At 35.0% G+C, this 16586-nt stretch overlaps 1 protein-coding gene across 3 annotated transcripts in view; it reads left to right on the top strand.

Moving 5' to 3' along the window:
• Positions 1-16586, top strand: part of Dlg5 (Discs large 5) — a 117522-nt gene that overhangs the window by 67456 nt on the left and 33480 nt on the right. For all 3 annotated transcript variants that reach the window (XR_011334988.1, XM_069840578.1, XM_069840579.1), the window contains 2 exons: positions 507-630; positions 3190-3433. Coding sequence is in view for 2 of the 3 variants with exons in the window: in XM_069840578.1 (XP_069696679.1) it covers positions 507-630; positions 3190-3433 (368 nt within the window). In the remaining variant the exon portion in view is untranslated. The remainder of the gene's footprint in view (positions 1-506; positions 631-3189; positions 3434-16586) is intronic.

Raw genomic sequence — 16586 nt, 5'->3', positions numbered from 1 at the left:
ATATCAACATCTCTGATACCCTTCTCTTTAACACACATGTGCTTCTTCTCCAACCAGCGACAACGATATGGTATACTAAGGTACCGTTTCCTTGTCAGAACCTTAGGATACTCCTACTATTTTCTTATTTACTTTAAGAAAAAACGAAAATATGATATACAAAAAAAGAGGGCTTGAATTAAAACAAATTTATATATCCAAATTGTGATACAAATGTACGTTTCAGTGTATTTTTTTTAAGTATCTGGAATATGACAAGATCTGCAGTAAGTTATAGACTAAAACAAAGAGTATTTGAAACATTATTTTACGGAATAAGGCAATTCCAACTATAAATAAATATATTTCTTCAATAAAAATATTCATATGTTAACTTAAAAAATTTCATCTCAGTATGACATTTTTATTGAATCGTTCTATGTTTAAATTATGTTCCCACTGTTTTTATTTTTGTGTAACCTGTAAAACAAGTAAGTTTTTACAATAAAATATATTTTAATTTTCAGGTTGGAGATCAGCTGCTTGAAGTTTGTGGTATAAACATGCGAAGTGCAACATATCAACTGGCAGCTAATGTCCTGCGGCAGTGTGGCAACTCCATAACTATGTTAGTGCAATATAGTCCAGACAGTAAGTAAAACTTATATTATTATAATCTGCTTTTAACTACAAATGGTACTTAGTAACATTTACAATGCATTCACTTGTGAACTTGGCCAGTGACTTGGTGACACAAGCTTGCAGATCTCCAATGTATTGACTCCCAGTAAAATTGGGTATATTATCCCAGCGCCTCAGGCTCTGGTTGGCTTTTTCTTAGTTACATTTTACATAATATAAAATTACAATTACAATCGCAATAACAATAAACATGTACCATGTCACATGAGAAGTTGGAAATGATGTCCTTCTGTGTCGACACATTTCTGACATCTGCAAAGAAAATTAGCGTTCACACAGCCATGTAGAAAAAAAGTGAATAAACTATTGATTATTTTATAAATGACATATGTTTAGAATCAGTATCAACAATTAAGGATTTAAGCACAATACTTGACAAAACTTCAACTTTTAATTCACATATTACATAAATTGTTAATTGTGCTTGGATTTGTTATAAGAAATTCAAAACTGTTTAATAATCCTGCAGTCCTGACTCTACTATACAACAGTTTAGAAGTAAATTAGAATATATCTCAATCATATGGGACTCAATGCATAAAGATCAACAACATGTAGTTGAAATTATTCAGAATAAATTTGTAAGATATATGTATTTTAAATCATTTAAAAATTCTTGCCCTATTTGGATACCAACACTGCAGCTAAGAACAGTGTTTAATATGAAATCCCTCCAACATAGGAGATCAGTATGCACAATTTTATTTCTCAGGAGAATACTCACAATCAAAATCGATTCTTCAGATATATATTGAAATTAATTCCCTTTTATGTCCTATTCGTTAAATCACGTAAAAAAGTACTTTTCCACATTCCTAGAACAAAGATAGTCACATTCATTGTCCAGGAATTGCAGCCACATGATGATGAACGTCGTGTAAATTTTTATAATTGATTTTGCAGAATGTTAACAATGGTGTAATTTTGATCCACACGAAGCATGGTCGTATTTATTTATTTATTTATTTATTTATTTATTTATTTATTTATTTATGTATTTATTTATTTATGTATTTATTTATGTATTTATTTATTTATTTATTTATGTATTTATTTATTTATTTATTTATGTATTTATTTATGTATTTATTTATTTATGTATTTATGTATTTATTTATTTATGTATTTATTAATTAATTAATTAATTAATTTATTTATTTATTTATTTATAAGTACACAGGCATTACTGTCAATGAAAGCACCTTGACATTTTTATTTTACAAGAAAATAGTTAATAATGCAAAACAAATTTATATTTGCAGCAGAGTATTATAACATATACGAGGCGCGTCCAGAAAGTAAGTTTCCCTCACAGCTCACAGATACCAGGCCGTGCATTGCGAGAAGCTAGTGCGCTTGCATGACAGCACCTCTACAATAACGTGGCAATGGTATGAGCCAGGTGATACTACCTGTTCTTCACAATAGCACCAGTATAGTGGATGAAGATGGCGGCTCTAATTCCATCCCCCGCTGATTGCGAGGTTCGTTCTTGATAAAGTTTTTAAACGCACAGAACATGGCACCGATCGAAATCTTTCGTCAACTGTGTCAAGTGCATTGGACCGGACATCATGAGCAAGCAGATAGTGCGTCACTGATGCAGACAATTTTCAGAATGTCAGCAGAATGTGCATGATGTGGAGCGCAGTGGGCAGCTATCTCAGCTATCTCTCGCCACGGACGATCTTGTGGAGCAAGTGCAGCAGCGCATTGTGGAGAACCGTCGCTTCATGATTACGGAACTCAGCAACAATTTTCCTCAGAGTTCCCGCTCTTTATTGCACGAAATTGTCACGAAACACCTGTTTAAGAAAATGTGTGCCAGGTGTGTGTTGAAGCAACTGACACCCGAACACAAAACAAAGCGCATAGATTTCGATCATTGCCATGTTCTGTGCATTGAAAAACCTTATCACAGAACGAACCTGGCAATTGGATGGAATTAGAGCCGTCATCTTCATCCGCTATCCTGGTGCTACTGTGAGGAATTGGGCAGTATCACCTGGTGCATACCATTGCCACGTCGTTACTCTGTCATGCACGCGCACTAACTTCTCGCAATGCATGGCCTGCTATCTCTGAGCTGTCAGGGAAACTTACTACCTTGACACGCCTCGTACAAGGAGTAAACTGAATATAATGAGAGAGAGCGAGGGAGGGGGGAGAAAGAGGGAGACAATTAACCAAATTTGCATAAATGTGTTTCTTAAATATGTCACCTGTTTCTGAAAATAAATCAATATCATTGGGATTATTTAACTTATTACAAAGGGACAACATTCTGTTTAGGAGTGAATTTTTATGACTGACTTCGATTTAGGAATATGGAAAAGTACTTTTTTACGTGGTTTAAACAGTGCGACAGATGAGGACCTCACAAACCAGTGATAAATTGTTGCTCAATTCACATGTTCTATGTAATTCAAGTGTCCTTACTGAGAAAACACGATTCTTAGAAGAAAGAGTATTCCTTTCTAAAAAATAAAAATGAACAATATTTTGCAGAATACCATGAATTGGAAGGATCTGTCAGTTCTAGTAGTGAAGAGGGTCCATCCAGATCTGGATCCCCTACTCCATGTAACTCCCCTAAAACACCACGCAAACCAGCACCTCTACAATTAGAGAAACTTTCATCCTCAGCCATATCAAGTCTTCGTGGGGTACCACAGTCATCACATGGAACTCTGACTCGCACCCAGATATCACAGGCTGTGTCTACTCTCCAAAGGCAAAATGCAACTGTAAGGTAAGCACTTTTCTTAACTTTAGGTATTGTAATTAAAGTATTTGTTTCATTGTTAAATCACAAGGAATATAGCATTATTGCATTTTCGCAAAAATACTTCAGTCTGATTCTTAACTCCTTTCCTTAATTAAAATTCGGCCATTGGCGTGGTTTACTTACTTAATTACAAACGGCTTTTAAAGAACCTGGAGGTTCATTGCCACCCACACATAAGCCCACCATCAGTCCCTATCCTGTGCAAGATTAATCCAGTCCCTAGCATCATATCCCACCTCCCTCAAATCTATTTTAATATTATCCTCCCATCTATGTCTCGGCTTCCCCAAAGATCTTTTTCCCCTCAGATCTCCCAACTAACACTCTATGTGTATTTCTGGATTCACCCATATGTGTTGCATGCCCTGCCCATCTCAAACATTGGCGTGGTTTAGATATTGAAATCGTCCCTATCAATATGGTGGAATGCATATCGTGAGAAATTGCTTGGTTGCCAATGTGCTTTTTAATAGTCTAGCTTTCCAATATTTGGCTGTAGTGTAGGTCTCAGTTGCTACTACTGGGCAGACTTCAGATGGGATGCATCCATCTCAACGTCGTTGTTACATAGAGTGCAGTTAACTGTGAGGTAAGGTGGCAATTGATGATTTCCTTGGAGCTTGCAGTATGAGTTTTCGGCCTCTATATGTATTTATTTATTTATCTATCTAATCGCTGGTAAATTGATTATAGAATCACTAATCTTCAAAGAAAACAACAAGTGAACAAACATTAAGAAACAATTTTGTAGAAAAAACATCTTCCTAGCTTCCCAATAGCATTTCACTTCTGTGAGTGACTGTAGGCCAGGACATACTGAACTGTGATGTCGGTCCATCTCTATATTAGAGTTTGCAGGATGGTGTCTCCATTATCCCAAAACAGAAGAGGTATTTCACCAGTAAATCATGCCCTATTGTTAGATGAAAGAGTGTGACTGCATTTTTTCTTGGGTGAATTAGTATTTTCAGAATTGACTCTCTCCAATGCTTCTCAGATGTTCTTTAGGCTAGATCTTGCAGACGGTCTTGAATTGCTCTTTTATAGCTATTTTCACAGACTGGAATGACATTGATTTTGAGTAGGTTAGTGGGAGCTGAGCTCCCTTCTTAGCCAAGGAGTCTGCTTGGTCATCTCCATAGATTGAGCAGTGACCAGATATCCACTCTACAGCAACTGTTTTACTGTTTGCTGCAAGTTCTTGGCAGTCTTTTATTTCTATTGAACCAGGCCGGAAAGTCTGACTAATTGATTGGATAGCCGTTCTAGAGTCAAAGAGGATAACGGTATTACTGAATTTACCTAAGTGGACTGTGAGTTGTTGTAATGCCACTCTGATTGCTTGTACTTCCCCATCGAAGGCTGATGTATTCTGGCCTACAGGGATATAAAATGAAAACAGGCTACTGTAGATTCCACCTCCCACATTCAAGTGTCCAGCTATTTCGGATCCATGAGTGAAAATATGCAGCCAATTGGATACTGGGTATCTGGTGTGGATGGTCTCAAGAGCTATGAGCCTTAAACTTTCCTTATCAATCTGACTTTTAGTGAAAACTTCCTCAAGGTCTATGGAGGATCTAACAGTGATAATTTCAAGAGGATTTTGCAGATTTAGTAACAGTTGGCTGGCTATTTTTAGATGGAGTTTGATTTCAGCTTGTTTACTGACTGAATGAAGCCTATTTGGCTTTTTAGACATCTTTCATTTGTTTTACAACTGCTCCAAAATTCATCTGAACTCTTAAAAAGTTTTTCTTGAAGAAGCAGTCCTCTTTCTTCTGTTTTCTCATCTTTTCACCCCTTTCAGAATCAGCATTGCATCCTTAGGTATTGTTTTAACTCCTGTTAATATTCGAAATGCTTCAGTTTGAATCAACTCAAGCTTGCTAAGTGTATTGTCCGAGGCTGTTATGAGTGGTTCACAGCATAAGTAATACATGGTTCAATATATAATTTGTAGGTGGCCGTCAAAGTATGCCGTGCACAGCCCCACTTACTTCTTGCTAGTCGCTTAACATATTAAGATGCATAGAAGCTCGAGATGCAATTTTTTGGGTTTGTAGCTTCCAGGTTAACATATTATCAAATGTGACCCCAAAATATGTGAAAAAATCAATCTGTGAAATGGCGATACTTTTATACTCAAGATTGGGAGCAATGCTTTGATGGGCAAGGGAAAAACATTGAAATTTAGTTTTCGAAAGATTAACAGCTATGATATTTTTACAGCACCAATTTGCGAGTTTGTATAATTCCTAATTTAAGATATTCTCAGTATTTTTCGTGGCTCTATATTTCGATGTTTCTGACCAGAGGATTAAGTCGTCTGCATACATTAGGCATTTAATTCCCTTTACTGAAGTTAGATCTGCAATTAATCATTCACGTAAATGTTAAACAATGTGCAGCTTGATACAGAACCTTGTGGTACACCAGTTTCTAAGATCCTACAATGAGAATATGAATTCCCATATTTAACTTTAAAACACCTTTCACCAATGAAGAATTCAAACCATTTGACCATATTTGATGCTACGCCTACTTTAAATAGTTTTAAAATAAGATATTCCTTCCAGACAGAATTATAGGCACTATTAAAGACGACGGACACTGCTGTCAAAACTTTGCTCTTATCTAAAGCATCCTTGATATGCTGGCTTAGTTTTGTGACCTATTGGTTTGTGGATCTATTTATTCAAAACCCTGCCTGTTCATTTGATAGTATACCAAGATTTTCAAGGAATCAGTTAAGCCTTTTATTTACCATTCTTTTCGTAGTTTTTGCTATTATGCTGAGCAGAGATATGAAGATAGGTAAATAGTTAAATAACTGCTTTTTTTCATTGAGATGGGATCATGCCTGTCTTAAAAATTTTGTTGAACCATAGAAGAATTGACTTCTTAGTTTCACTATCCAAATGTTTGATGAACTCACTGTAAATTCCATTTTCACCAGGAGACTTTTTGGTTTTTAAATCCTTAACAATTACACATATGGCAGTATGCTTCTCACTTCAGCTCACAGCAAGATGAGACCAAACGAAACATAAATGAATAAAAAGGACTTCAATGTGAAAAATGCGGTCAAATTAGAGGATTTGAGCACGTAGAGCTGAAAACCCGAGTTCAAATCCTGGCGCCGGAGAGAATTTTTCTCCGTTCCATTACTCTTTCATCATATGATGACGCAGAATATCTGCATGGAAATATCATATGTACTTCGGTACACTAAATAATATAAATGAGGTTGACTTATTTGCAATAATAAATTGAAAAATTGAAGTAGTGATTTGAACTGCTTGGGTAACGTGAACTTAATAATTCCTTGGTGTTGCGTGTTATTTCATGGACAAGCGCATTTTTACTCCATTCTAATTGTTCTTAAATAATCTTAACACAACTGACGTATTATTTAAAGATAAATAATCATAGTCTTGTTGAATGCAGTACTCTGTTAAGATGTTTGAATTGAGTGTATGTGCATGGGCATTCTTACAGTTTATCCGTTGATTTTTTTTTAACTTATTTTCAGTGGCATTCAGTTACAGCTCATTTCATACTTAATTATAATCGTATAATTGTAATTCTTTCTGCTTTTAATTAAACATATGCAATCAGGAAAGTCCAAGAGTGTGGAGAGGGATTACAACTGAATACCCCACTTCAGGTATTTGTATTTGATGATGATGTTAATTTAATAGGCAGAAACAGTATTAGCATAAGGAATAATACAGGAGATTTTTAGGGTTTGCACCAAAAATAGTAGTGCATATTGAACACTACACTTGTAATTCACTCTGTAGTGAAAGTGTAATGCTGCATTGCTGCATAATGCTTTCTCAGTTGTGTTAAATAAGGCACATGTAAACGTTAGTACAGCTTGATTCAGGGATTTTGGCCCTTCCAAAAAATAAGTAGATATACTAAGAGCAAGTTACTCATCACTACTTGCGGGCTGGGTCACACAGGTCAGGCCGCACAGTCATAACACCCAACACTTCCTTCTTATCATGTCGTGGTACACTCCATCTTAAAACACAATATTCTTCCACATGTCCCGTTACTAACCACTATATCTGTTGACTAAACAATGTCATGATTAGGGAGCGGATTTTTATGTGCTAAAAAATTAAAATATATTAATTTTTTATGTGCTAAAAAGTACAAAAATATTTGCTAAAAATAAAAAAATAAAAATATTTTTTTTAAATATGACAAAAATACCTTATACTTAGCTTGAAAAAAAATGTTACTAGGTACTCACCAATCACACTTGAGTATCAGTTGCTAGTAGTTGTCCGAGAATTGCAGTGAGCAACAAAGGTCATTTCCAAATTCTCCATCACAAATGGATCCCCATTATCTCTGAACAACGACTTATACTGTGAAAACGACCTTTCCACATCACAGGACGTCAGACGAGCATATTTAGAGAGAGGAATGTCACAAACACCTACACCGTCAATTTAACCTACAGGCACACCCTCCAATACTTGAGCAACTTCACACATTTTTTTTTATATCCACTGTTCTGCCGTGAATGCACATGTGAAGCAGCGGCAATGTGCTTGTTTCCAGACAAATGTTGGGTTACCTGAGAGCTCTGATCTGCACTTAATGATTTACCACATGGTTGGCAAAATAACACTTTTCCGTTGGTAGTAAAAATGTTTTTAAATTCATCTACATATTGCTGTAGATGCGATCTTAAACTCGATTTGATTTTAGGCATCTTAAAAGGCTAATATACACACGTCTTAACGTAAAAAATTGTTTCTAGCTACTGACTGACAATGTCGGAGAAAAGCTTCCTATAGCGACGCCATCACTTCTACACTACGCAGATTATGCTTATGGTCCGATAACGGGGAATCACAACAAGATGTATTTCCTCACTTCATAGGCATGAGCGAGAGGCGAGAGATTTGTTTAAATTAAATAATGTTTATACCCGAGCTCTTATCCGTTGTGTTTCAGAAACAAAGCGGGAATGAAATCATCTTCAGCAACAATAAACATTCCTAATTATGTGTTGCAAAATCTCTCCTTCTTGTCCATGTTAATTTATTCTCATATAATAACACTGATATGCTACCTAGCAGTTCTCAGAACTTGAGGCGATACTATTACAAAAATGGATCACTGATACACCACACAACCCATAGAAACACGAAGCAACCAAGAATTCTTAAAATGATAACCTATTTCTGAGTGATATAATTGATTTAGTTTTAAAATAATATTTAAAAGTTTTTGTAAAAAAATTATTTAAGTAAAAAAAAACTCCAAGATTTATGTGTTTATAATAGATTTCTTGAAAATATGTATTTACATAAATGTTTTGTGAAAATATGTGTTTTTATGTGAAATAAAATTCGAGTTTTAAACTTGAAACTTGACATTCGGAATTTTTAACATTGTTAATTGTGTTTTATCACACGCAAGAAAAATATTTAATTACATAGGAATCCGCTCCTTAGTCATGATGACTTATATTTTCTTGACATGAGCATTTCACGACTATGAGCATAGATATTATTTTTATTCTTTCTCTTCCTTCTTCCCCTCCTATGCACGTCTGTGATTAAATTTCTTTCTTATGACGCAACCACAGCTCGCTCACTAGCCAAACGAGCAAGAACAAGGGCCAATAACATTGAATCGAGCTGTAAGTGGTTGTACCTCGAGACAGAAGATAGGGTTCACATTAAGATTAAGGTGATGTAGAAGTTGCTTATATTTGTTCAATATTCCCTTCCTCCCCCCCCCCCCCCCGCCCTCCAGCTTTTATTTTTCGTTCGTTTGTGTATAAAATTTGTGAATGTGTTACAAGTTGAAGTAGAACTTGCAGTGTAACTCTTACAACTGGAATATTTTCATAATTTTCACTGTTTTATCAGGAACTAGGTTTTAGCATGATGTTTTGTACCTCATCACTTCATGCTGTAAATTTTGATTTCAAAACAAATTTTCATGTTCTAAACTAATTTTAACAGATGTTCGCCCTACTCCATAATGCATTTTGTAAACAGATGTGATAGTTTCGTTAAATTATGAATTAGCATTTACACTGAACTGTTACTTGTTATTGATATGTCTTTCAGAGTTTCCAATACACAACAGATCTCTCAAATACTTCGTAGTGTTATATTTTGTCAACAAACTTACATAACCACAAGGCTTCTTTTTCCTCGGAAGTTCACAATTTCTTTTACTAATCATACTGTGTGTTAATATATATATATATATATATATATATATATATATGTGTGTGTGTGTGTGTGTGTGTGTGTGTGTGTATGTGTGTATATATATATATATATATATATATATATATATATATATATATATATATATACACACACATACACACACACACAAACTTGCAGTATGTCTTCAGTGAGGAAAAATTATTATTGTGTGATATCTGATTCCTTTACTTCATTGATGTAGTCTGGCTATAAACAGATAATATTTATATCATAGCATACAGATGTAATATTCACAGTGACAAAAAGTGCATTCAAATCCCTTTGGCAACATACATTTTTTTTTTTCTTTTAGGTCATTGTCTTTGTTGATCTAGTGACTAGCATTCTAGCTCTTAGTTCAAAGGTTTTAGATACAAATCCAGTTGAGAGCAATGGATTTTAGAGGTTGACAAAATCCTCTGAATGACTTCCCCTGGGAAAAAAAGTAAGGCTGTGGGTCCCATGACATAGATTTAGAACAGGTAAAAAAATTTACAACAGGTAAAAAATCCCTAGCTCTGATAAAGGGCAGTATTGAATTTTGACGCTGAATAACCTCTGAAATTGCAATATATTGTAACTTTTATTACAACAATGTACTCCTAATTTCAACTAATGTTCACAAAGCACTATGTGGAGAACAAAACTGTCAGTTCTCAGTTCACAGTTCGTTCACCTTTGCTAGTTCTTCTAGCTCATCACTCGAGTTCACTGTATGTCGAACCCAAGCCTTCCAGATACAGTTCACTATACATTGAACCCAAGCCTCTGGATACGTCGCACTCGCCTAGATACTGCCTCAGTTACAGACTCACTCAAGTTCACTACACATCGAACTCAGGATCACCTTGCTCGCTGCTGTCCAAGACTTGAAGGCTGACTGAAGGCTAACTAACTGCTCCGAAGACGGCTCGTGCTTTTATTACTAAACCACAACATCCCGAAACTTCGATGTGGCTTTGTGAACCTTCATCTGCGATAACATCTTCCATAGTTTCAGGTCGACCAGCAGATGTAATGCTGTGATTTGCCTGTAAGTGTCATTTTCTGGGGAAGATGCACAAGATTCCAGAAAGTCGAAGAGGCTTTCACAGCAGATTGCGACAGACCAAGGATCTGTGTAGCTTTCTCGGACAGATGGCAGTATGGTGAATCATGGTATCTATGGTCCTGCGACCTTCAGATCATTGTACATTAGAGCAGAGTGTATTACGTGATTTACAAACCAATAGATAAGATATTACAAAGCAGTGTATCACGTACTTACAGGAATGCTGTCCTAAGGACTTCAACAATCGTCCCACAAAAAGGATGTCACCATAATAAGCTTCAGGTCGCAAGCCTTCGGGCCCTGTGGAGTGATCGTAAATTACGTGTTGTATTGTTAGTTATCTTTTCATAACCCTGCTTATAACTATTAGCACTGTGTAAGTGCTACAAGACAATTGTCATTCTTATTTTATCTAGTTTAATTTGTGCTAAAAGTATAAACATTATTCTATTTAAAAAATAACTTGTGATGAAAACATATTTTTCTATGATTCTCACAAATCCTTTGTACGTGTAATGAATTTGTGTACCCCTATCTGTTCTATAGTTTCGTGGAAATAGTACATAAAAGATAGCATTTGTTTAGGAGATATTCAGGGCAGTAATATTAGATGCCTCTTCCTGTTATGGACTCTTAAGTATCACTAATTTTATTGGCAAGACTATAAGAGAAAATGTAGAGAAAATACTTGCATATATTCTGCAGTGTAATATACAGTGCCTTTTTACATTCATATTGAACCAGTTATAGTGAAATAAATTCAACATGTAACATCCATGACAAAACGAATAAACTCTTCTTCTCTATTTCACCTCGCAGTACTTGGAGAAAACTTTTTACCATTTTCCTGTTGTGCATACCTTCTAGTTCACATACTTGTAACATCTTTCTGTCTTGAAAATCATTAAAAAAAATTGTAACCATCCAATGTATTGCTATATATCTTTCTCCAGGCTTTGTAACCAACATGGAAGTAGAAAGTTTTAGTTATTTAGTTAGTTGATCATGTCTGAAAGCATTGGAAGCCAACTAACCAGATAAATATGGGAATGATTGAATATTCTTCATTTTTGGTCAGTTGTAGAATACTTTATCTGAATGCAAAATTGAAATGGTATCAATCTTTGGAAAATTATGAAGCTGGAAACTATGTTACTTACACTCATTAGACTTCGTAGAAAGAATATAAATATGACATGATCCTAAAAGCTTGTAGCAGTATTTAATGGCACATAATATTTTTGTGTGTTGTCATGTTTGTAGGCATTTGTTTCGACTTTTCAAGTTACTTGTCCGTTCTGCCACTTCTTGTGTTTGTATTAAAAATCTCACTTCCTTTTAGATTGAATCTGTTGAAATTTAAATATTGAGCTATTTTATAAATATATAAGATTGTTAAAATTGGACTTTTTTCGTAATTGCCTTTATAATACTTCTTGGTGAATGTGATGGTTTATTGAACAGCAACAAACAGAACACATCATACACTTGTATTCTTAGCAATACATGAAATTCAATTTGTGAAATTAAGTTTGGAGTAAGAGATTTTTATGTTAATATAAAATAAAATAATTTTGTGTGAAAGTTTTATCAAAACTATTAATAAAAGTGATGTAAAATTATTATTTCTGCAGCATATCTAATTTCAAAATGTTGTAAAACTAAATCTCGTAGTATGAAAAACATTTAAGACTGCTGGATGGAGATTGCAGTGGTACAAGAATTTCTGTCATATGATATATTATATGTATTGAAGTAATAAAACGTCATATTTTCATTCCTTGTAAAATAACACGAACTTGACAATGCTGCTTTTGTATTTCATTAAACAAAATAACTAAACTATAGCAAACTGCAAATCTGCATCAAATGTCACACAAATAAAAAAAAAGTTTATCTTATAGCCATGCACACTCAGTGGAGCAATTAAATACCCTACATTATGTAAGAGTTTTTTTCTTCCCCCTCTCTCTCATTACGAAATTTTATTTCAAACATTTCTTTGTTTTGTATGCGAATGTAAATATATTTTCACTGCTTGTTTTGAAATTAACTGTTTATGCATGTAACTTGCATGCTTAGCTTGTCATTTAGAATGGTTATTAGAGGAGAAAAATTCGCTCTGGCACCGGGGATCGAACCCGGGTCCTTGGTTTTTTCCTCTAATAACCATTGTTACCATGTAGAACCCTTGAACTTCTCTCTCATTGCATACTGTATGACTTGATCACAATAAACTCTTTTCATGTTTATCTTCTTTTTTTTTTAATGGAGGTGAGATTTTTCCAGATTATGACTTGTTTTGTGGTTATAATTGCTGTTAAAATAGATACAGTGACTACTAAATTAACTTCACTAAATTGTATGTAGAAACTGTTGGATATTTCTCACAAAACTTATCAGATACATTGAGAATTATTGCATTTTCTCCATTTCGTAGCGTTTTTCCTTCCTTCTGCTTTACAACTTGAAATAGACTAGTATTACAGTCACACGTGTAAACAATTTACTGTCGGTCAATCAGATTTTTTAAAATTAATTGGTGGGTACTTGACTTTGCCTTATTCACTCAAGCATCCTCAGCTCTGAACAGCACACTGAGGCTTGGTAATTTTTGACGCTGTAAGTGTTGTCCTGAGTGCATATTGGGTGGTGATGATGATGGTGGTGGTGGTGGTGGTGGTGGTGGTGGTGGTGGTGGTGGTGGTAGTGGTGACAGCAGCGGTGGTGGTGGAAAACAATCAAATCACTCAATCTGTTTGGCTAACAGTGCACTACAAATCATTATTATTAATAATGTGGCTAAACCTCAATATAACCCACATTCTCACAACAAGAACAAATAGAAATTTAAATTTTATGACCTTTACAGTTATGTGTTTTATAGTCCCGTCGCTCTTATTTCCGGCACCCAATCACTTTGCAGGTCAGCTACATTTGAACGTATGCGTCTTGTGATTCGCTGGTGATGACGTTATACATTTCCTAAGGCTCGATAAATACTTAATATATTCACCCGCCATTTTGGCTCTTTCATTGGCGTACGCAGAAAGCACACGAGGACATTATTTGCCGCTCAATTATTTGCTCAATTACAGTGCGTTTGATTTATTATCATAGGAGCTACAACATGATAATTTTTAACGGTGTGGCAAATAGATTCCTCGTCTGGTAGCTCGGCAACGAAAGAACAAAAATGGCGAACGATACTACCTACCTAGACTTTATAGAGCCTTCACTTTCTAAGACATAAGCAAAGAGGAGGAATCACGCCGGGAATAAGAGCGTCGCGACTATAGAGTTTTCACAGTGAATGTGATCAGAATTAGACAGTAGTGGCAGCTGTGGTGGTGGTGGTGGTGGTGGTGGTGGTGGTAAATTTACTTGGATCTGCTGGAATTCGAACCTGGAGTTACTAGTGTGGAAAACAATCACACTATCCATTTAGCTAACAGTGCACTACACAATCATTATTATAAATAAGTGTGGTTAAACCTCAATATAACCCACATTCTCCCAGCAAGAACAAATAGAAATTTAAATTTTATGACCTTTATTGTTAGTTGTTTTAGGTTTTCACAGTGAATGTGATTAGAATGGACTTCTCGGGTTTTCACTGTCTCCTGTAACTTGACATTTTCAATGTTGCAGAATTACAAACAGGTTCCATCATCATAGGTAAAACCAGAGAAGTTGCTTACTTTCTGTCCTGGTGATAGAACCTATAACCAATTCTGGAATGTTGAAAATGTCATGTTGCAGCAGAGAGTGAAAGATCCGATAGTCTAATTCTGATCTTTTTACATCATATATAATATGCAAAAATAATACTACATAAATGTAATTTATTGTTAAAAGTGCGTGTGTGCAGTGCCTACCCGTTTTACTTGCGTGATTCTGGTTCCACATATTGCTGACAGATGGCAGGACTGTGACCCATTTGCAAGTTGCACACTAGTTCAATGGGCCACTCTGTGCATTATTTGTATCTATGAAGATGTTATGTCACATACTAGGATGAGCTTTCGTGTAGGTGTAGTGTAGGGAATAGATGGTGATTGATGATGATGATGAGGAGGAGAAGGAGGAGGAGGAGGAGGAGGAGTGCAAAGTGATATTTCAGTATTAAATTATCCATAAATGGATATATTATGAAGGAACTTTATTGTGAAATATAAACGTAATAACAAGAGACCATGAGCCAGTAAAAAACAACTTCTACTATCTGCCTTTATTTACATCTGTTTCAAAGCAAGCCTGCACAAATAATAGAGAAAGTTTGCTTACACTCCGACCAGACTTCAAAACACATTTGCTGAGCTGACTGGAATGAAGATTTATGGCTTTAATTTTCAAGATGTTCTCCCCGATATCATCAAGTTTGTCTTTGTTTGGAGCAGTTCTTCTTCCTTTTGTTAAAAATAGTTTCATTTTTTCACATTTGTTTTATTAATATCTGATTTTTGTTCTTGTGAGGCAGAGTAATGCTAGGTAACTTTACCAGTGTAATATAAACTTATTTACATATTTATCATTTATCTGTTCAACAAATATCTTACATAAATCTTACTAAAATCACAACAGCAAATACAACAATGAAAAATCTTTATTTTACATCAAGCATGATCATAAGAACATGTTTGTGATGTATGCATGTAGACATTCGTAGCCAGAACTGACTAACTTGCTTCCATTGGGGAATATAAGGTGAGTGAAACATCCCCACTGCCAAAGCCAAAGCTGATTCATTATATTGTTGCCAACATAGAAGGTTATGGCCAATTAACAATGGTATTCCTTTTAGTTGCCATTTCAGTCTTAAAATAGTACATCAGGTCATTAATTGGTGACTAAATATTGAAAAGAAATGCATATTTTCATTACAAATTTTTATTCTCTTTGATTCCATTTTTATAAGTAAGCATGTGCCATTATTTTATTTTATTGAGGAAGAGGGATAAATTCACTATGTTTAGTTTCTTCTCTAACATAGATTTCATATGCCTTCATAATAGTGAAAAGCTATGTTAAAATCGAATCTATGTGGCTGATCTCCCATACACTCATGTGAGAATAATTTTATATTTCATTGTTATGAACAGTTATTGCAGTTGCATAAAAAAAATGTTCAGCAATTTAAGTACACATCAGCTGATATATTTCATTCTACAGTCATATACAGTGAAACCTCGGTAAGACGCTCTTCAAGGAACTGCATAAAAATAGCGTATTAAACAGGACCGCACATTAGCAAGAGTGGGTCATTTTTTTATTTTTTAAATTTTAACACAAAGGTATGAATCAGCATAAACATTTATTGAAGAAATTTAAGGATTTTGTTCACTGTTCTAAGCATTGAAGAAGGGATTCCTAATGATTCCGCCAACTGTTTCTAATTCATAATGGTCTTTTAATCATGTTTACGGAGAATTTGTAATTTCTCCGATGTCGATAAAGCTTTCCATTTCACTCCTTTATTCATGTTGGCACTAACAAGTCACTTCATACTTGTAAAGATGCACTGGTCAAGTCTTCATTGACAATGCGATTTAAAACTGCCAGCAGAAAGGACAGGCTCTGAATACAGTAGTCCTGCAGGTACTCAAGGGTCGCAGTTCATTCTATTGTATTTGCCGAACAAAGACTCCTACAAATCCTTAAATAAGTGGTAAATGTGGAATTCCAGGTAAATTTTTTCAGTATCCTTTAAAGTTTGATATTTTAGAATTTTCAGCAGATGAAGGAGTGTATTAAACGGGATGATGAGCATATTAAGCAGTGGATTTTGTGGAAGGTCCGGGGTTCGATCCCA

The sequence above is a fragment of the Periplaneta americana genome, chromosome 11, assembly GCF_040183065.1.
Source record: "Periplaneta americana isolate PAMFEO1 chromosome 11, P.americana_PAMFEO1_priV1, whole genome shotgun sequence".
Lineage (NCBI taxonomy): Eukaryota > Metazoa > Arthropoda > Insecta > Blattodea > Blattidae > Periplaneta > Periplaneta americana.
The sequence above is the reverse complement of the archived record's forward strand: the minus strand, read 5'-3'. Positions and strand labels throughout refer to the sequence as shown.